Genomic DNA, 20,193 nt, shown 5'->3' with positions numbered 1-20,193 from the left:
TCCCTCCCTCCCTCTCTTCCCCTCCCTCCCTCCCTCTCTTCCCCTCCCTCCCTCCCTCTCATCCCCTCCCTCCCTCCCTCATCCCCACCCTCCCTCCCTCTCTTCCCCTCCCTCCCTCCCTCTCTTCCCCTCCCTCCCTCCCTCTCTTCCCCTCCCTCCCTCCCTCTCTTCCCCCCTCCCTCCCTCTCTCTTCCCCTCCCACCCTCCCTCTCCCTCCCTCCCTCCCTCCCTCTCCTTCTCCCCTCCCTCCCTCCCTCACTCCTCCCTCTCACCCCACCACACAACACCCCACCCAACCCACCCACCCACAACCTCCCTCCCTCCCTCCCTCCCTCTCTCCCCTCCCTCCCTCCCTCCCTCTTCTCCCTCCTCCCTCCCTCCCTCACACCCCTCCCCTCCCCACCCCACTCATCCACCCCACCCACCCACCCACCCACAACACCCCACCCCTCCCCCCCACCCCTCCCTCCTTCCCTCTCCTCCCCCCACCCCCACCCACCCTCATCTCCCCTCCCTCCCTCCCTCTTCTCCCCTCCCTCCCTCCCACTTCTTCCCCTCCCACCCTCCCTCCCTCTCCCCTCCCCCTCCCTCCCTCCCTCTCTCCCCCCTCCCTCCCCCTCCCTCCCCTCCCTCTTCCCCCTCCCTCCCTCCCCCTCCTCTCTCCCTCCCTCCCACTCCCTCCCTCCCTCCCTCTTCTCCCCTCCCTCCCTCCCTCCCTCTTCTCCCCTCCCTCCTCCCTCCCTCTTCTCCCCTCCCTCCCTCCCTCTCTCCCTCCCCTCCCTCCCTCCCCTCCCTCCCCTCCCTCCCTCCTCTCCCCTCCCTCCCTCCCTCCCCCTCTTCTCCCCTCCCCTCCCTCCCTCCCTCTTCTCCCCTCCCTCCCTCCTCCCTCTCTCTCCCCTCCCTCCCTCCCTCTTCTCCCCTCCCTCCCTCCCTCTTCTCCCCTCCCTCCCTCTTCTCCCCTCCCTCCCTCCCTCTCTCTTCCCTCCCTCCCTCCCTCCCTCCCTCTCTCTTCCCTCCCTCCCTCCCTCCCTCCCTCTCTCTTCCCTCCCTCCCTCCCTCCCTCCCTCTCTCTTCTCCCCTCCCTCCCTCCCTCTCTCTTCTCCCCTCCCTCCCTCCCTCTCTCTTCTCCCCTCCCTCCCTCCCTCCCTCTCTCTTCTCCCCTCCCTCCCTCCCTCTCTCTTCTCCCCTCCCTCCCTCCCTCTCTCTTCTCCCCTCCCTCCCTCCCTCTCTCTTCTCTTCTCCCCTCCCTCCCCTCTCTCTTCTCTTCTCCCCTCCCTCCCTCCCTCTTCTCCCCTCGCTCCCTCCCTCCCTCTTCTCCCCTCGCTCCCTCCCTCTTCTCCCCTCTCTCCCTCCCTCTTCTCCCCTCCCTCCCTCTCTCTTCTCCCCTCCCTCCCTCTCTCTTCTCCCCTCCCTCCCTCCCTCTTCTCCCCTCCCTCCCTCTTCTCCCCTCCCTCCCTCCTCTCCCCCTCCCTCCCTCCCTCCCTCTTCTCCCCTCCCTCCCTCCCTCCCTCTTCTCCCCTCCCTCCCTCCCTCCCTCTTCTCCCCCTCCCTCCCTCTTCTCCCCTCCCTCCCTCTTCTCCCCTCCCTCCCTCTTCTCCCCTCCCTCCCTCTTCTCCCCTCCCTCTCTCTTCTCCCCTCCCTCCCTCCGTCTCTCTCTCTTCTCCCCTCTCTCCCTCCGTCTCTCTCTCTTCTCCCCTCCCTCCCTCCCTCCCTCTCTCTTCTCTTCTCCCCTCCCTCCCTCTCTCTTCCCTCCCTCCCCTCCCTCCCTCTCTCTTCCCTCCCTCCCCTCCCTCCCTCTCTCTTCCCTCCCTCCCCTCCCTCCCTCTCTTCTTCCCTCCCTCTCTCTCTCTTCTTCCCTCCCTCTCTCTTCCCCCCTCCCTCCCTTCCTCCCTCTTCTCCCCTCCCTCCCTCCCTCCCTCTTCTCCCCTCCCTCCCTCCCTCCCTCTTCTCCCCCTCTTCTCCCCTCCCTCCCTCCCTCCCTCTTCTCCCCTCCCTCCCTCCCTCCCTCTTCTCCCCTCCCTCCCTCCCTCCCTCCCTCCCTCTTCTCCCCTCCCTCCCTCCCTCCCTCTTCTCCCCTCCCTCCCTCCCTCCCTCTTCTCCCCTCCCTCCCTCCCTCCCTCTTCTCCCCTCCCTCCCTCCCTCCCTCTTCTTCCCTCCCTCCCTCCCTCCCTCCCTCCCTCCCTCTCTCTTCTCCCCTTCCTCCCTCTCTCTTCTCCCCTCCCTCCCTTCCTCTCTCTTCTCCCCTCCCTCCCTCCCTCTCTCTCTCTTCTCCCCTCCCTCCCTTCCTCTCTCTTCTCCCCTCCCTCCCTCCCTCTCTTTTCTCCCCTCCCTCCCTCTCTCTTCTCCCCTCCCTCCCTCCCTCCCTCTCTCTTCTCCCCTCCCTCCCTCCCTCTCTCTCTCTTCTCCCCTCCCTCCCTCCCTCCCTCTTCTCCCCTCCCTCCCTCCCTCCCTCTTCTCCCCTCCCTCCCTCCCTCCCTCTTCTCCCCTCCCTCCCTCTCTCTTCTCCCCTCCCTCCCTCCCTCTCTCTTCTCCCCTCCCTCCCTCCCTCCCTCTCTCTTCTCCCCTCCCTCCCTCCCTCCCTCTCTCTTCTCCCCTCCCTCCCTCCCTCCCTCTCTCTTCTCCCCTCCCTCCCTCCCTCCCTCCCTCTTCTCCCCTCCCTCCCTCCCTCTTCTCCCCTCCCTCCCTCCCTCCCTCCCTCCCTCCCCTCTCTCTTCTCCCCTCCCTCCCTCCCCTCTCTCTTCTCCCATCCCTCCCTCCCTCCCCTCTCTCTGTTCCCTTCCCTCCCCTCTCTCTTCTCCCCTCCCTCCCTCCCCTCTCTCTTCTCCCCTCCCTCCCTCCCTCCCCTCTCTCTTCTCCCCTCCCTCCCTCCCTCCCCTCTCTCTTCTCCCCTCCCTCCCCTCTCTCTTCTCCCCTCCCTCCCCTCTCTCTTCTCCCCTCCCTCCCTCCCCTCTCTCTTCTCCCCTCCCTCCCTCCCCTCTCTCTTCTCCCCTCCCTCCCTCCCCTCTCTCTTCTCCCCTCCCTCCCTCCCCTCTCTCTTCTCCCCTCCCTCCCTCCCCTCTCTCTTCTCCCCTTCCTCCCTCTCTCCCTCCATCTTCTCCCCCTCCTACCTTTCCTCCATCCGTCTTCTTTCCTTCCTCCCCCATGACTCTATCTCTCCCACCTTCCCCCCCCAAACACTCCCCCCTCCCCACCATTCCCCCACAGCTATGCAATCTCCTGGGAAAGGCCTGTTTCCTTATTGGCTATTAAGGGAAATAAATACTTTGGGAAAATCCTCTCTGACTCCCTCAGCTGATCAAGTGCTCTCTATAAAGACATTGGCTGCCTCTGTTCCTATTCTTATACAGAGTTGTAGTTTTGAATTTGTGATTTTTGATCTCTTTCAGATATGGAGAATGATCTCTGCTAGGATTATTTGCCTCGACCTGAAAGACTTATTCTGCAGTTGCCTTCTTATCTACAATTTTAGAATTTTTGAAAGAAGATATGGTAGCCGAAAATTTGCAGTAGGTGTCTCACTTGTTGAATCTTTTACCCTTCAGTTATATTTGTATCTTCAGCATAAACTAGAATGACTCATATCTTGTCTTGCTTCCTTATCCTGAAACTTTGAGGGAAATGTTCTCACCATAAATTTGAGCACAGCCAAAACTCCTAACTCGCACCAAGTCCCGTTCACCTGTCACCCCCAGTGCTCGCTAACCTACACTTACTCCTGACCCAGCAATGCCTCAGTTTCAAAATTCTCATCCTTGTTTTCAAATCCTCCATGGCCTCACTCCTCCCTATCTCTGTAATCTCTTCCAGCTAACAATCCTCCAATTCTGGTCTCTTACCCATCCCCCAGTTTTCATCACTCCACCATTGGTAGCCATGCCTTCAGTTGCCTCGGCCCTAAGGTCTGGAATTCCCTCCCTAAACCTTTCCTTTCCGCATCCCTACCTCTCCCTACTCCCTCATTCAATCCTTAAAACGCACCTCATTGACCAAGCTTTTGGTCACCTCTCCTAATATTTCCTTACCTCTGTCAATTTTTGTTTCAGAACACTCCTGTGAAGCACCTTGAGATGTTTTAGTACATTAAAGGTGCATATAAATGTGGGTTGTTGTTTGTGGTTTATTGAATCTAGGAGATGGGTTAGTCACTGACTGGAAATGTCAGACTGTAGGAGGTGTTCTGAGATTGGTGTTAAGGTATATTGTTGGGGCGGAATGGAATGGAGCATGCTGTATATTACCAAAGAGAGCTTGGCACCAAAACAAGTCTTAAAAAAAGAAAATGTTCCATTGCCTAACACCAACATGATGAAAATAAATGTCTCAGGATTTAAAACAAACAATCCACTGATTATGTTTCTGAAAAAGTTACAATCCTACACGTTCTGTTGTTTCATGTTCAAATGATACTTGTACAATCTTTTAAAAAGATGTGTAGAATATATGAAAACGGTAAAGCATCAAAATGAGTACAAGAGGAAACCGTGGCCTAGCAGCTACTATAGTGGAAATGTTAAAACAGGAAACAGAAAATGTTTAGCAGCAAACTGACCCTGATTACTTACGCTTAACTCAGTCGATTGTTGAGCTTATGTGAATTCACTAAACAGAATCGTTTGCATGTCTCCCCTCTTCCAAATTTAAACTTCTTGGTATATTGCACATAAATAAAAAGTAGATAAATGTTTAAGTAAAATAGCGACTTTTTTTCAAATTTTCTTTCACACAAATTTTGTTCTGTGAATCATGATTTATTGAAATAGCTCAAGTGTGGGAAATAATTTGACACATTTTTTAAACAAAAAGTTCATTCTTGGGATGTGTGCCTTGCTGACACTGTCAGCATTTATTGCCCATCCCTAATTGCCCTTGAGAAGGTGGTGGTGAACCGCCTTCTTGAACCGCTGCAGTCCATGTGGTGTAGGTTAGAGTTCCAGGATTTTGACCCAGCGACAGTGAAGGAACGACGATATAATTCCAGTTCAGGATGGTGTGTGACTTGGGAGGGGAACTTGGAGGTGGTGGTGTTCCCATATGCCTGCTGACCCTTTCCCTCTAGGTGGTAGAGGTCACAAGTTTAGAAGATGCTGTCAAAGAAGCCTTAGTGAGTTACTGTAGTGCATCCTGTGATGGTACACACTGCTGCCATGGTGCAGCTTTGGGAGTCAAACTTGATAAAATGTTATATTCTTCTGACTGTCATGAATTTTGTATTAATTATCAGTTGGTTACATTGAACGTTATCTCTTTGCTGCAGTCTTTCCTTCTGGGTTCCTGGGTGTTGTCAGCAGTTATGGACTTACTGCTCGTGGAAACCCTGCAACATACACTTGACATGTCTGCGCACATCTTACCATCTGGTTTGTAAGTTAATATTCATTTCTTGTTTTGTTTCATATCTTGTTTTCACACCCATCCTAGTCCACTTCAGAATTGAAGCATTTAATCTTGCTTGACACCTGAGCGCTGTAATCAGGGAGTTCAGAGCTAGGGGTCACAGTCTCAGGATAAGGTGCGGTCATTTAGGATTGGGATGGGAAGCAATTTCTTCACTCAGGGTTGCAAACCTTTGGAATTCTTTGCTCCAGAAGGCTGTGGATGCTCAGTCAGTGAGTATATTCAAGACTGAGATAGATCGATATTTGGGTTTAAGGGAATTAAGGGATGTCGAAATTGGATGGGAAAGTGAGTTGAGGTCAAAGGTCAGCCACGATTCTATTGAAAGGCAGAACAGACTCGAGGGACCGTACATATTAGTCCTGCTCCTACTTCTTAAGAATGCTGCATTGTTGGAGATGCGTTTTGGATGAGATGTTAAAGAAATACTTGCATTTATATAGCATTTTGGAACACATTAAATGCCCCAAAGTTCTTTACAACCTTTTGAAGTGTTGTCACTTTAATGTTGAAAATGCTGCAGCTAATTTGTGCACAGCAAGCTCCCACAAAGGCCAATGTGGTAATGACTAGATAATCTGATTTTAGATAAGTTGGCTGAGAGATTTATATTGGCCAGGGCAATGGGAAGAACAGTCCCCTGCTCTTCTTCGAAATAGCGCTACGTGATCTTTTACGTTCACCTGCTGGCAAATGGGCTCTCGGTTGAACCTCTCATATGAAAGACAGCACCTCCGATAGTGCAGCACACCCTCGGTACTGGCACTGGGAGTGTCAGCCTAGATTTTATGCTCAAGTCTCTGGAGTAGACTGGAGTGAACCTACAACCCTCTGAATTGGAGGCACAAGTGCTACCCATTGAGCCACAGCTGACACTTTTAAGTGTTAAGCCGAGGCCCCATCTGCCTATTCAGATGAGCGTTAAAGAACTCGCTACAATTCTTGATTAAAGGCAGGCAGTTTTCCTGGTATTCCTGCCCATACTTCTGAAACCAAGTACCATGAAAAACAGATTAACTGGTCATTCATGTCATTTTTAGCAAATTACTATGAACCACTTTGGGACATTTCTGAGATGTGATGTAGTAATTTGCTAAAAAGTAAACACATCAATGTTATAGATACAGACTAGCAGAGTAACAGGAAAAGAGTTCTATGTTCATTTTAAAGCTCACAATATAAACTTGGTTCATCCTTTAATGAATAAAAAAATTGGCACTACTACATAAAATATTAATTATTAACACAATTCTAATGTAATCATTGACTTCCTTGTTCTGTACTGTTGTGGAGTAAACTATGGAGTAGATTTCAGACATGGCTCAGTGGGTAGCACTCTCGCCTCTGAGTCAGAAGGTTGTGGGTTCAAGACCCACTCCAGAGTCTTGAGCACAAATTCCTGGCTGATACACTCAGTGCTTCACAGAGTGAAGTCCTGCACTGTTGACGTGCATATTGGATTTGCTGTCTTTTGGATGAGACATTAAACTGCGAGCCCGTCTGTCTTCTCAAGTGGATGTAAGAGATCCTTTGGCACTATTTTGATTCTCCCCAGTATCCCAAGCCAATAGTTATCCCTCAACCAACATCACTATAACAAATTATCCAACCATTTAGCACATTGTTGTTTGTGGGACCTTGCTGTGTGCAAATTAGCGACCATGTTTCCTACATTATAACAGTTCCAAAGTACTTCATTGGCTGTAAAGTGCTTTGGGGCACCTTGAGGTTGTGGAAGTTGCTATATAAATGCAAATCTGTCTTCCTTTAAATGGCGCTGTAAATGATGCTCCTTGAATTTGTTATAGCAATCAAACCTGTGATGTCACTGTCAGTGGACACCATTGCAAAAGATTGATGCTTTTTTTTTGATGGTTCCAAAATGGAGCTGAGATACAGACAGAAGAGTGAGTACAGTGGAGATTGGGATAAAATGAACTTGTGCTTATTGCAAAGTATAGTATTGCACACTTTAACCCCGTTGCTATAACTTTTTAATAAACCACCTGCTTTAGTAATAACGGACATTCTTTATGATGTGTGCTCCTAAATAGAATTTTTTGGTAAAATACTTTTTATGAAAACATTTTCCAGGTTATCTCAAAAATAATTCTGAGTGTCACATATTTGCAAATATACTCCATGTATCAAGTGTCAGTTTAAATGTATTACACTTTCAATGTTTAATCACCTGATAAATGGGATTTTTATTGTAATAAAATGTTCAGCATTTTTCACTTTTGCAAAACAGCAGTCAATACGTTTTGTTTCTTTGATATTCTTCAGAGCTCAAACTAAATTGGCCATAATCCAGATTCCAGTGATCATGAAATCAAAAATAAATGTGGTTGGGAAAAGCCATCTAGCCCATCCAGATTGACTCTACAGCAGCCTTCCCCATTGAAGCATCCTGCTTTCTCTTCATTGCTTCCAGCTTTTTTGCCTCAACTGTTCTACCTGGAAATCCATTTCACCTGTTTTATTTTATTTATTTAGAGGTACAGCACTGAAACAGGCCCTTCGGCCCACCGAGTCTGTGCCGGCCATCAACCACCCATTTATACTAATCCTACATTAATCCCATATTCCCTACCACATCCCCTCCATTCTCCTACCATGTACCTATACTAGGGGCAATTTACAATGGCCAATTTATCTATCAACCTGCAAGTCTTTGGCTGTGGGAGGAAACCGGAGCACCCGGCGAAAACCCACGCGGTGACAGAATCCCTTGAGGTCTGTCCTAAATTTGCCTTTTACCAGTTTGAACTTGTGACCTCCAGTCCTGATTTTAATTTGAAATACTGTTCCAGAATTAATTTGTTGTAAACGTTAACTCTGCTTCTCTCTCCACAGATGCTGCCAGACCTGCTGAGTATTTCCAGCAATTCTCGTTATTATTTCAGATTCCAGCATCTGCAGTATTTTGCTTTTATTTTAGTTTGTTGTATACTTCTGTAAAGCGCCCCCCACCCCCTTGACACATCCTTCCAATGCTATATATCAGAGTATTTGTAATCTTCTCCACTCTTACTAGGGATTAGTCATCTCTGCATCATCTTCAGGTCTGAATGTTTTCCTTGTGTCCAGGTGATAACAATGAGGCACACTGGAACAACAGTGGTGTGTTAAAGATGCAGGCCATCATTATTAACATGCGAATCGGCCGGCAGGTTCAGGGGTGAAGAGATATGGTGTGAATTACAACTCTCCAGATCTTGCTGCTTGATTTACTCTGCTCTGCTGTTTGCTTCACACAAAAAGCATCTCGCTCTCACTCTCTCCATTAATTTTAAGACATGTTGGATTTGCACATTAATTGCCCATTAAACTCACTGAAGAATGTTAGGGCTCATAGTTAATAACATAAATCCCTTTTAATGACTTGATAATTACTAAAGCACTGCCAATTAATCTCTCCAGCCCCCAAAAGGGAGCAGTTTAAACTGTGGAGTCTCATTCCTTCAGGTGGTAAATTATTCTCGAGGTTTAAAAAATTTTAAATTTAAAAAAAAAAGCTCTTTTTCTCTCTCTCAATCCAATCTTTCTTTCCCTCTCTTTCTATGCCTGATTTGACTCTAATTCACACGCTTTCCTTCTCTGTCGTTCCCCTGTTTTTTTCTTAATCCTTAAATCTCATTGGTTAAGGAGACAGACTGTCTTGTTGTTCAGAATCACAATTATTGCAGCACAGAAGGAGGCCATTTGGCCCATTGTATCTGCTCCGGCTCTCCAAATGAGCAATTCACCTAATGCCATTCCCTCGCCTTCTCCCCATAACCCTGCGCATTCTTCCTTTTCATATAACTGTCTAATTCCCTGTTGAATGCTTCAATTGAACCTGCCTCCACCACGTTCTCAGGCAGAGCATTCCAGACCTTAACCACTCTCTGTGTGAAAAAGTTTTTCCTCATGTCGTTTTTGCTTCTCTTACCCATTACTTTAAATCTGTGCCCTCTCATTCTCGATCCTTTCATGAGTGGGAACAGTTTCTTTCTATCTACTCTGTTCAGACCCCTCATGATTTTCAATATCTCTATCAAATCAACTCTCAGCCTTCTCTTCTCCGAGGAAAACAGTACTAACTTCTCCAATCTATCTTCATAACTGAAATTCCTCATCCCTGGAACCATTCTCATGAATCTTTTCTGTACTCTCTCCAATGCCCTCACATCTTTCCTAAGGTGCGGCACCCAGAACTGGATGCAATACTCCAGCTGAGGCTGAACTAGTGTGTTATATAAGTTCAACATAACTTCCTTGCTCTTGTACTCTATGCCCCTTTTAATAAAGCCCAGGATATTGTTTGCTTTCTTTATTAACTCCTCTCCCAACCTGTCCTGCCACCTTCAATGACTTATGCACATATACACCAGGTCCCTCTGCTCCTGCACCCTCTTTGGAATTGTACCCTTTATTTTATATTGTTCGCTGAGGTTCCAGATGCTCCGTTGCCCTCGCTGCGCCGTTATCAGCTCACACTCCCAGCACGTTACAGGGTAAAACTTTTTCAAGTTGAAGGGCTGAAGGAAGAAGTCTAATAATGGGGCATGGAGAAAGATGCCCCAATCCAGCAAGATTTTTGGCACATTTATTCAAGGTGCAAACTGAACAGAGCAGTGTATAGCTTAAATATAACCTCGTCTGATTTGATAATCTAGTAACATGATGGCAAATTGTTAAATTACAAAGAGGCATCATTTCATTACCAAATACTCAAGTGATGCGGAAGCATTTATTCGGATTAAACTTGGTGAAAGCAGTTTTACAGAGCATTTTATAGAATTACATTCGCTTGGATCCCTGACTAACTTTCTTCTTTTGCGAACACAATCAGAACAGGTAAATTGGGCACTCTTGTGGCTGTGTGTGGCGCGTTTAGGTATGAAACAAGAGTCGCCCTCTTCAAACGCATTTCATTGCACAACATACTTTGAGACAAGTGAATATGGCAGGGCTTCACATAAATCCAAGTATTTGCCATTTTCCCTTATTTACATATCACTGATGTTGACATTGCTCAGCGAGCGGAAGCTTCCAGTTCTAAAGCTTTTGCGTCGTACGCTCCGCAGGTAGTTCCGATAGTAGATGACACTGATGACTCTGGCCTGAAAGTGCTTTGACACTATATAATAAAGGATTATGTCAAGGCAAGTGCTGAGGTTCATCAAGAATGTAGTGAAGGCAGCCCAGACGTTGAAATCACTGTGGCCGCTTTGTAACAGTAAGAAAGCAAAACAGATGTGATAGGGAACGAAACAAACCAACACTTGAACAATGAGTGTCACAATTATTTTGATGGATTTTTCTTTCGTTTTCGGCTTCAGTTTAGATGTTTTTCCTTTTAGAAGACTGTTGATGATGATGCAGTAACATCCTATCATAATGAAAAGGGGCAGGAGGAAAAAGAAAATCACTCGGACAAAGTTCACACTGTTGGCTTCCTTCAAATAAATGATGTCGAGCATTTTTAGGCAGGTTGTGAAGTTTGAGACCTTGTCTGGGTCGTTCTTTGAAAACATAAATGGCAGAACAGACACAATGGTCATTATCCAGATTCCAATGCAACTTGCCGCAGCTTTGCCAATGTGGCGCAGTTCCTTGCTGTGTTTGGGTTGAACCACTGCCATGTAACGGTCAACACTGATGAAAGCTAAAAGCCACAGGGCAATGCTTGGGTAAAATACAGTGAGGACAGCATTGATCCGGCAGAAGACGTCACCAAAGGGCCAGTAATTCCTCGCGTAGTAGATCATACGGAAAGGCAGCAGTATTATGAAAATAAGATCCAGCAGGGCAACATTTGTCATATATATGTTCACAGACGTGCCTTTTTTGGTGGTGCAGCTGAAGACCCAGATTGCAGTCACATTAACAACCAGCCCAATAATGAAAACAATGCTGTAAAAGATAATGGCCCCAATTCTGAACTCTGAGGGCTGCAGGTCCGAGAGGTTGCTGTTCTCTGTTTGCATTTTTAAAATGCTGATTTAAGACTTTCATAACCCTGCAACATAGGGGTATGAACAAAAAGCAAATTAATATTTGATAATTTTTTTTTACATAGAATGCACAGCCTTAGAAACAGCTCATTTGACCAAGCTAATCCATACTGGTGTTTATGCTCCACACAAGCCTTTTCCAACTCCTCTTCATCTTGCCCTGTCAGCATATCCTTCTAATCCTTTCTCCCTCATTTGCATATCTAGCTTCCCCTTAAATGCATCTATACTATTCACCTCAACTGCTCCATGTTGTAGTGAGTTCCACATTCTCAGCGCTCTCTGGGTAAAGACGTTTCTCCTGAATTCTCTATTGGATTTACTTGTGACTATCTCACATAGCCCCTAGTTAGGGTCTCCCCCACATGTGGCAACATCTTCTCTATGTCGATCAAATCCTTTCATAATCTTAAAGACCTTTATCAGGTCACCCCTCAGCCTTCTCTTTTCAAGAGCCAGCCTGTTCAGTCTGAATGAACTTAAGTATTTAAATCTGAGAAATGTAATGAGGCAAGAAAGACCTTCCATTCATAAATTACACTTCAGCATGTCCCAAGTACATCCCAAAACAATTCACAATAAATGAATTACTTCTAAAGTGCAGTTACTGTTGACACGTAGACAGTTCTGCCGATTTGTTTCTGGACTTACCGCAGCAGCAACCTAGAATAGTAAAGCAAATATTCATGGAAAGAAATCCAAAAGTTGCAAAAATAGAGGGTGATCTCAGCAAAACGAACTTATACTTGAAGCAAAATGCAACAAAAGGTACATAAAAATCCCCTCCCTAAGGAATCTCCTCTCATGAACCCATTTTATATGTGGAGTATCTATTGACACCACTATGTCAGCCAATGAGTTGGAGACGAGGGAGTGTCTTACGGCAGGACTTGCAGCAAGCACTCTATTTTACATCATAGTCTATTTAAGACAATGGGGCAGCAAGCAGAGTGATGTCAGAAACTGCAGCAAAGTCTCTCGTCAAACACAACAACTTGCATTTATATAGTGCTGCGATATAAACAACCCAAGGTACCTTGTAGGAGTGTTGTAAAGCAAGATTTGACAACCCCACATAAGATAATAGGGCAGATAGCCAGAATATTGGTCAAAGGGGCATGTTTTAAGAAGCGTCTTAAAGGAGGAGAGAGAGTTGGAGAGGCAGAAAGGTTTAGGGAGAGAATTCCAGAGCTTAGAACCCAGGCAGCTGAAGGCGTGGCTGCAGTGGTGGAGCGATTAAAATGGAGGGTGCTAAAGAGGCCTGAATTAGAGAAGCGCAGATATCTCGGGCAGGGCTGGAGGAGATTAGGGAGGGGGGAGGACATGGCGGGATTTGAAAACAAGAGTGAGAATTTTAAAACTGAGGTGTTGCTTAACCAGGATATCAGCGAGCACAGGGGTGATGGATGATTGGGACTTGGTGCGAGTTAGGACATGGACGGGAGTTTTGGATGACCTCAAGTCTATGGAGGGTAGAAATTGGGAGGCTGGCCAGGAATCCATTGGAATAGTCAGGTCTTGAGGTAACAAAGACACGGTTATTTCTCCAGCAAAATGCAGTGAGTGGAGGATAGTTACGTAATACAAATAATGTGCATAAAGTCAGAGAGGCGGTAATGTACACCAGTAATCCAGAGCCCCAGGCTATTGCTCTGGGGACATGCTTTGAATCCCACCACAGCAGAAGGTGCTGTACAGTAAATGGAAAAGTCCTGGGGAAAATTGATGTCCAGAGAGATTTGGGTGTTCAGGTCCACTGTTCCCTGAAGGTGGCAACGCAGGTAAATAGAGTGGTCAAGAAGGCATACGGCATGCTTTCCTTCATCGGACGGGGCATTGAGTACAAGAGTTGGCAGGTCATATTACAGTTGTATAGGACTTTGGTTCGGCCACATTTGGAATACTGCGTACAGTTCTGGTCGCCACATTATCAAAAGGATGTGGATGCTTTGGAAAGGGTGCAGAGGAGGTTCACCAGGATGTTGCCTGGTATGGAGGGCGCTAGCTATGAAGAGAGGTTGAGTAGATTAGGATTATTTTCATTAGAAAGACGGAGGTTGAGGGGGGACCTGATTGAGGTGTACAAAATCATGAGAGGTATAGACAGGGTGGATAGCAAGAAGCTTTTTCCCAGAGTGGGGGTTTCAATTACTAGAGGACACGAGTTCAAAGTGAAAGGGGAAAAGTTTAGGGGGGATATGCGTGGAAAGTTCTTTACGCAGAGGGTGGTGGGCACCTGGAACGCATTGCCAGCGGAGGTGGTAGATGCGGGCACGATGGAGTCTTTTAAGATGTATCTAGACAGATACATGAATGGGCAGGAAGAAAAGAGATACAGAAGCTTAGAAAATAGGCGACATGTTTAGAGAGAGGATCTGGATCGGCGCAGGCTTGGAGGGCCGAAGGGCCTGTTCCTGTGCTGTAATTTTCTTTGTTCTTTGTTTTGTTCTGAATTCAATTAATAAATCTGGGATGAAATCATTGTCGATTGTTGTAAAAACTCATCTCGTTCACTAATGTCCTTTAGGGAAGGAAATCTGCAGTCCTTACCTAGTCTGGCTGACATGTGACTCCAGACCAACAGCAATGTGGTTGGCTCTTAACTGCCCTCTGAAATGGTCTAGCAAGCTACTCAGTTGTATTAAACTGCTACAAAGCTTAGGAAAAGGAATGAAACTGTATCGACCTAGGCACCGGAAACGACAATGGCAAACCCAGCCCTGTCAACACTGCAAAGTCCTCCTGACTAACATCTGGGGGCTTGTGCCAAAATTGGGAGAGTTGTCCCACAGACTAGTCAAGCAACAGCCTGACATACTCTCAGAATCAAATCTTACAGACAATATCCCAGATACCACCATCACCATCCCTGGATATGTCCCACCGGCAGGACATACCCACCAGAGGTGGTGGCACGTTGGTATATGGTTGGGGAAGAGTTGCCCTAGGAGTTTTCAACATTGTCTGTGGACCCCATGAGGTCTCATGGCATCAAATATGGGCAAGGAAACCTCCAGCTGATTACCACCTATCACTCCGCCCACCCCACCCTTGGCTGATGAATCATGTTGAACACCAATTGGAAGAAGCACTGAGGGTCGAAAGAGCACAAGATGTACCCTGGGTGGGGGACTTCCATGTCCACCAAGAGTGGCTCGTTAGCACCACTACAGACTGGGCTGGCTGAGTCCTTAAGGACATAACTGCTAGATTGGGTCTGCGGCAGGTGGTGAGGGAACCAACAAGAGGGAAAAACATACTTGACCTCATCCTCACCAATCTACCTGTTGGAGATGCATACAGATGCATGACAGTATTGGTAGGAGTGACCACCGCACAGTCCTTGTGGCGCCGAAGTCCCGTCTTCACACAAAGGGGACCCACCATCGTGTTGTGTGGCATTACCATCGTGTTGTGTGGCATTACCACCGTGCTAAATGGGATAGATTTCAAACAGATCTAGCAACTCAAAACTGGGCATCCATGAGGTGTTGTGGGCCATCGGCAGCAGCAGAACTGTATTTAACCACAATCTGTAACCTCATGGCTCGGCATATCCCCCACTCTACCATTACCATCAAGCTGGGGGAGGAACCCTGGTTCAATGAAGAGTGCAGGAGGGCATACCCCAGGAGCAGCACCAAGCATACCTCAAAATGAAGTGTCAGCCTGGCAAGGCTACAACTATTTGCATGCCAAGCAGCGGAAGCAGCAGGCAATGGACAGGCCTAAGCAATCCCACAACCAACGGATCAGATTTAAGCACTGCAGTCTAGCCACATCCAGTCATGAATGGTGGTGGACAATTAAACAACTGACAGGAGAAGGAGGCTCCACAAACATCCCCATCCTCAATGATGGCGAACCCTGGAGATCTGTGCAAAAGACAAGGCTGAAGCATTTGCTTCCATCTTCAGTCGGAAGTGCCGAGTGGATGATCTATCTTGGCCTCCTCCTGAGGTCCCCAACATCACAGATGGCAGTCTTCAGCCAATCTGATTCACTCCACGTGATATCCAGAAATGGCTGAAGGCACTGGATACTGCAAAGGCTATGGGCCCTGATAACATTGCGGCAATAGTACTGAAGACTTATGCTCCAGAGCTAGCCGGGCTCCTACCCAAGCTGTTCCAATACAGCTACAACACTGGCATCTACTTGACAATGTGGAAAGTTGCCCATGTATGTCCTGTGCACAAAAGGCAGGACATATCCAGCTTGGTCAATTACTGCCCCATCAGTCTATTCCTGATCATCAGCAAAGTGATGGAAGGCGTTGTCAACAGTACTATCAAGCGGCTCAGCAATAACCTGTTCACTGACGCTCAGTTTGGGTTCTGCCAGGGCCACCCAGCTCCTGACCTCATTACAGGCTTGGTCCAAACGTAGACAAAAGAGCTGAACTCAAGAGGTGAGGTGAGAGAGTGACTGCCCTTGACATCAAGGCAGCATTTGACCGAGTATGGCATCAAGGAGTCCTAGCAGAACTGGAGTCAGTGGGACTCGGGGAAAACTCTCTGCTGGTTGGAGTCATACCTAGCGCAAAGGAAGATGATTGTGGTTTTTGGAGGTCAATCATCTCAGCCCCAGGGCATTAGCACAGGGGTTCCTCAAGCTAGTGTCAGCGGCCCAACCATCTTCAGCTGCTTCATCAATTTCTTTCCCTCCATCATAAGGTCAGAAGTGCGGATGTTCACTGATGATTGCGCAATGTTCAGTACCATTCGTGACTCCTCAGATATTGAAGCAACCCATGTCCATATGCAGAAAAACCTGGACAACATCCAGGCTTTAGCTGATAAGTGACAAGTTACAATTGTGCCACACAAGCACCAGGCAATGAGCATCTCAAACAAGAGAGAAACTAACCATCTCCTCTTGACATTCACTGGCATTACCATTGCTGAATTCCACATTATCAACATCATGGGGGTCACCCTTGACCAGAAACTGAACTGGACCAGCCACATAAATGCTGTGGCTACAAGAGCAGGTCAGAGGCTGGGAATTCTGTGGCGAGTAACTCACCTCCTGACTCCCTGATGCCTGTCCACCATCTACAAGGCACAAGTCAGGAGTGTGATGGAATACTCTCCACCTGCCTGGATGAGTGCAGCTCCAACAACATTCAAGAACCTCAACACCATCCAGGACAAAGCAGTCTGCTTGATTGGCACCCCATCCACCACCTTCAACATTCACTCCTTCCACCATCTACGCACAGTGGCAGCAGTGTGTACCGTCTCCAAGATGCACTACAGCAACACACCAAGGCTCCTTCCAAACCCGCGACCTCTACCACCTAGAAGGACAAGGGCAGCAAATGCATGGGAACACCACCAACTGCAAGTTCCCCTCTAATTCACACACCATCCTGACTTGGAACTATATCGCCGTTCCTTCACTGTCACTGGGTGAAAATCCTGGAAATCCCTTCCTAACAGCATTGTGGGTGTACTTACACCCCAAGGACTGCAGCGGTTCAAGAAGGCAGCTCACCACCACCACCTCAAGGGCGATTATGGATGGGCAATAATTGCTGGCATAGCCAGTGACACATCCCCCGAACGAATAAAAAAAAAATTCTAGGCACTTACAGCAGTGCAGTCTCCAGGTGTGATTGAAAAGGGAATTATTCAAACATCTCCATCTTTGCTGAGAATATGCAGTTATTTTCACGGGCAGAGTTCAGCTTGATGTAATATTCAGGGTAGGGCCTTGTCTCTGTCATTTAAATGTTTGGAAGTGGGAGGTGGTGAGGAGTGGGGGGCATGTGCCTGCTTCAATCAGAGACTCCAAATCACCCACTGGAAAGTTTGATACCCCGTGAATTGGTCGCCAAATTTTCTGACGTGTAACAGCTGCTGCAGAATTGATTCCGGTTGAGTGTGACTGCGTAAGGGAGCTGAGTTAATATTAGAAGAAATAATAGTTATGGATCTAGCTTTGGTTCAACATCAAACTGTTTATGTTAATTCAGCTAACTTACAGGTGTTCAGCACTTGGCTGAAGATTGAAATAAACAAACAAAACAAAGCAAAAATATATGGATATAATCATAATTCTGATTTTATCAAATAAAGGATGTGACGGTGTTCTTTTTTGAAAGAACAATTTAAGCTTTTTTATCTTTTATAAAATGCAACCACAAGTGAACCAGATTGGTTTGTGATATTAGATGCATTTATTCTCCGTGGTGTTACTTGGTTTATGCAGTGAGGTGAGTGGTCACTGGGTTCTGGTTCTTAACATGCACATAATCTGCTTTTGTCGAGCAATGCTGTTCTGTTAATTGGACTAAGTAAAAAAAAATTAAAACCCATTTACTGTCCGGAATGCAAACTCTTCCACAGACATTGGATTGAATTTGAGTGCTGCATTGCTGCTCTTAGAATCATACAACATGGAAGGAGGCCATTTGGCCCATTGTGCTGTGCTGGCTCTTCAAGAGAGCTATCCAATTCTATCCAATTTAATTGGAGACACATAGATAATTGAAGAAGTGAAATTTCAGGAAAGAGACCAAATTGCAAATTTAACAGTTACTGTCGCCCGATATATTTAGTTTGAATGTTAATTTTACAAATTGGTATACTCAGACTGATTACTGCTGTCTGCAGTATTTGCTTTTTGAAGGTCTGATTTTGATACCTATGCTTCAATGTAGCAGTGTAAAAACTTTGCGAAAGTCAAAGTTCTGAAACTTAAGGCACCATGCAATGGTAATCCATATCTCTTCTACATATTGTCATCTGCTCCCCAAGGCAGAGTTGACCAATTGTTAGAGTTTGGAGTATCTTTAAACAAATGATGCAACATGAAAATACAGTAATATTTATGACATATACTTACCTTAAGTGGACTGTTTCAGACAGCAGAATGTCCAGAAGTCGTTTTGAACAAGTAGCTGAATGTAAAGGAAGTATGTTTCCCCTTTATCTCATAGCTGTTTCACAAGGTTCTAAAATAGTGAACTGTTTGCGGATTGATGTATTTGTTAAGGGGCGGAAGTAATGTCACCACTGGTTAAATTGAGCCCGACACCAGTGGGGTTAGGAGCTGTGCAACCTCTTTCAAGATTAGTTGCACAGACTGCCATCCTCATGTTAGACTTGATGAAGGTCTTTCAGTTCTACCATATGGCTTTTTGTAGCATTCGTGCTGTTACTGTAACAATATCAAAGTGCTGAGCTTGAGAAACAAGTTTTGTTTTGGAAAGTTGCTTCTTGTTTCAGATAAAATCACTTAAGGAATCAATGAAATAATAACACTCAATTATTCATTTGAATTGCAATGTATTTATCAGACAAAAGTACTTAATGCAATTTTCCTCTGATGAATGGTTGGAAATTAAAAAAAAATACTCTATCAAAATGTTAAAATCTTGATTGCATTTACAGATAAGATTCTTTATTTGCAGGTTAAAACCCCACACACCGTCAACAGGAAATGTGCTTAATAGGAGCATATTGCATTTAAATTTCCACAGAGACACAATAGCCTTTTACTCTAAGATATTTAGGTAATTTTCTACAACAGGCTATGTCAGAATAAGGTAAGTAGAGATGAATATTTAAAGCATACAAAACTAAAAACTTTTCCCCTCAATATTAGGTGACAGTTAAAGAATGCCACCCTAACATTAGTCACGTCCCAATAGTTTTGTTCAGCAACCCTTTGGGGTGAAATTTTTAGCGTTTCCGAATTAATCGTCGCAGGCTAGGTAATCATTATGAAGCTTCAACACTTATTTAAAGCTGATGCAGGAACTTCATCTTTAACCTCATGGGGGTTTGTGCAGTTGCAGCTTCTATCGGCATAAATGTTAAAAACGGAAATACTCCTTTCAGTTCAGTTTTCTTCAGCTGTTACATATATGGGGTATCAGTTCAGTTTTTAAATTATTTTTCATGGGATGTAGGTGTCACTGGCTAGGCCAGCATTTACTCCCCATCCCTAGTTACCTTTGAGAAGGTGGTGGTGAGCTGCCTTCTTGAACCACTGCAGTCTGAACAGTATAGGTACACCCACAGTGCTGTTAGGGATGGAGTTCCAGGAATTTGACCCACCGAGAGTGAAGGAATGGTGTTATTTTCCCAGATCAAGGTGGTGTATGACTTGGAGGCGAACTTGAAGGTGGTGGTGTTCCCATGCTCCTGCTGCCCTTGTTGTTCTAGCTTGTAAAGGCCATGGGTTTGGAAGGTGCTGTCAAAGGAGCCTTGGTGACTTGCTGCAGTGCATCTTGTAGATGGTACACACTGCTGCCATTGTGCGCTGAAGGTGGAGGGAATGAATGTTTAAGATGGTGGATGGGCTGCCGATCAAGTGGGCTGCTTTATCCTGGGTCACGTGAGCTTCTTGAGTGTTGTTCGAGCTGCATCCATCCGGGAAAATGGAGAGTATTCCACCACACTCCTGACTTATACCTTGTCGGTGTTAGAAACTTTGGAGACTCAGGAGTTACTTGTTGAATACCCAAGCTCTGATCTGCTCTTGCAGCCACAGTATTTAGGTGGTTGGTTACTGATCAGTGGTGAGCCTAAGGATGTTATTGGTGGGGAATCCAGCAATAGTGATGCTATTGAATGTCAATGGGAGGTGGTTAGACTCTCACTTGTTGGAGATGGTTATTGCCTGACACTTGAAACTTATTAGCTCAAACCTGGATGTTGTCCCGGTGTTGCTGCATTTGCGTACGGACTGCTTAAGTATCTGAGGAATTGTGAATGGAACTCAGCAATCATCAGTGAACATCCCCACTTCTGAATTTAGGAAGGAGGAAAGGCCATTGATGAAG

At 46.5% G+C, this 20,193-nt stretch overlaps 2 protein-coding genes across 7 annotated transcripts in view; one reads left to right on the top strand and one right to left on the bottom strand.

Moving 5' to 3' along the window:
- The window catches only part of ubac2 (UBA domain containing 2), a 220,405-nt gene that overhangs the window by 29,492 nt on the left and 170,720 nt on the right, over positions 1 to 20,193 (top strand). For all 4 annotated transcript variants that reach the window (XM_068034236.1, XM_068034234.1, XM_068034235.1 and 1 more), the window contains exons 3-4: positions 3,387 to 3,506; positions 5,255 to 5,361. In XM_068034236.1, coding sequence (XP_067890337.1) covers positions 3,387 to 3,506; positions 5,255 to 5,361 — 227 coding nt within the window. The remainder of the gene's footprint in view (positions 1 to 3,386; positions 3,507 to 5,254; positions 5,362 to 20,193) is intronic.
- On the bottom strand, positions 10,111 to 18,438 carry gpr18 (G protein-coupled receptor 18). 3 transcript variants are annotated; one of them, XM_068034238.1, is made up of 3 exons: positions 18,249 to 18,438; positions 11,988 to 12,059; positions 10,111 to 11,401 (listed from the first exon to the last, which is right to left on the bottom strand). In XM_068034238.1, exon 3 carries the CDS (start codon positions 11,367 to 11,369, stop codon positions 10,389 to 10,391), a length of 981 nt encoding a protein of 326 aa, XP_067890339.1. In that variant the 5' UTR covers positions 11,370 to 11,401; positions 11,988 to 12,059; positions 18,249 to 18,438; the 3' UTR covers positions 10,111 to 10,388. The 3 variants fall into 3 exon arrangements, with proteins under 3 accessions (XP_067890339.1, XP_067890341.1, XP_067890342.1); XM_068034240.1 differs by lacking the exon at positions 11,988 to 12,059; XM_068034241.1 differs by lacking the exons at positions 11,988 to 12,059; positions 18,249 to 18,438 and adding an exon at positions 16,994 to 17,448.

The sequence above is a fragment of the Heterodontus francisci genome, chromosome 6 (genome assembly GCF_036365525.1).
Source record: "Heterodontus francisci isolate sHetFra1 chromosome 6, sHetFra1.hap1, whole genome shotgun sequence".
NCBI lineage: Eukaryota > Metazoa > Chordata > Chondrichthyes > Heterodontiformes > Heterodontidae > Heterodontus > Heterodontus francisci.
This window is presented reverse-complemented; position numbering and strand designations above follow the sequence as displayed.

Excerpts from the sequence above, each read along its gene's own strand:
- gpr18 (XM_068034238.1), bottom strand. The coding sequence starts at position 11,369 with ATGCAAACAGAGAACAGCAACCTCTCGGACCTGCAGCCCTCAGAGTTC.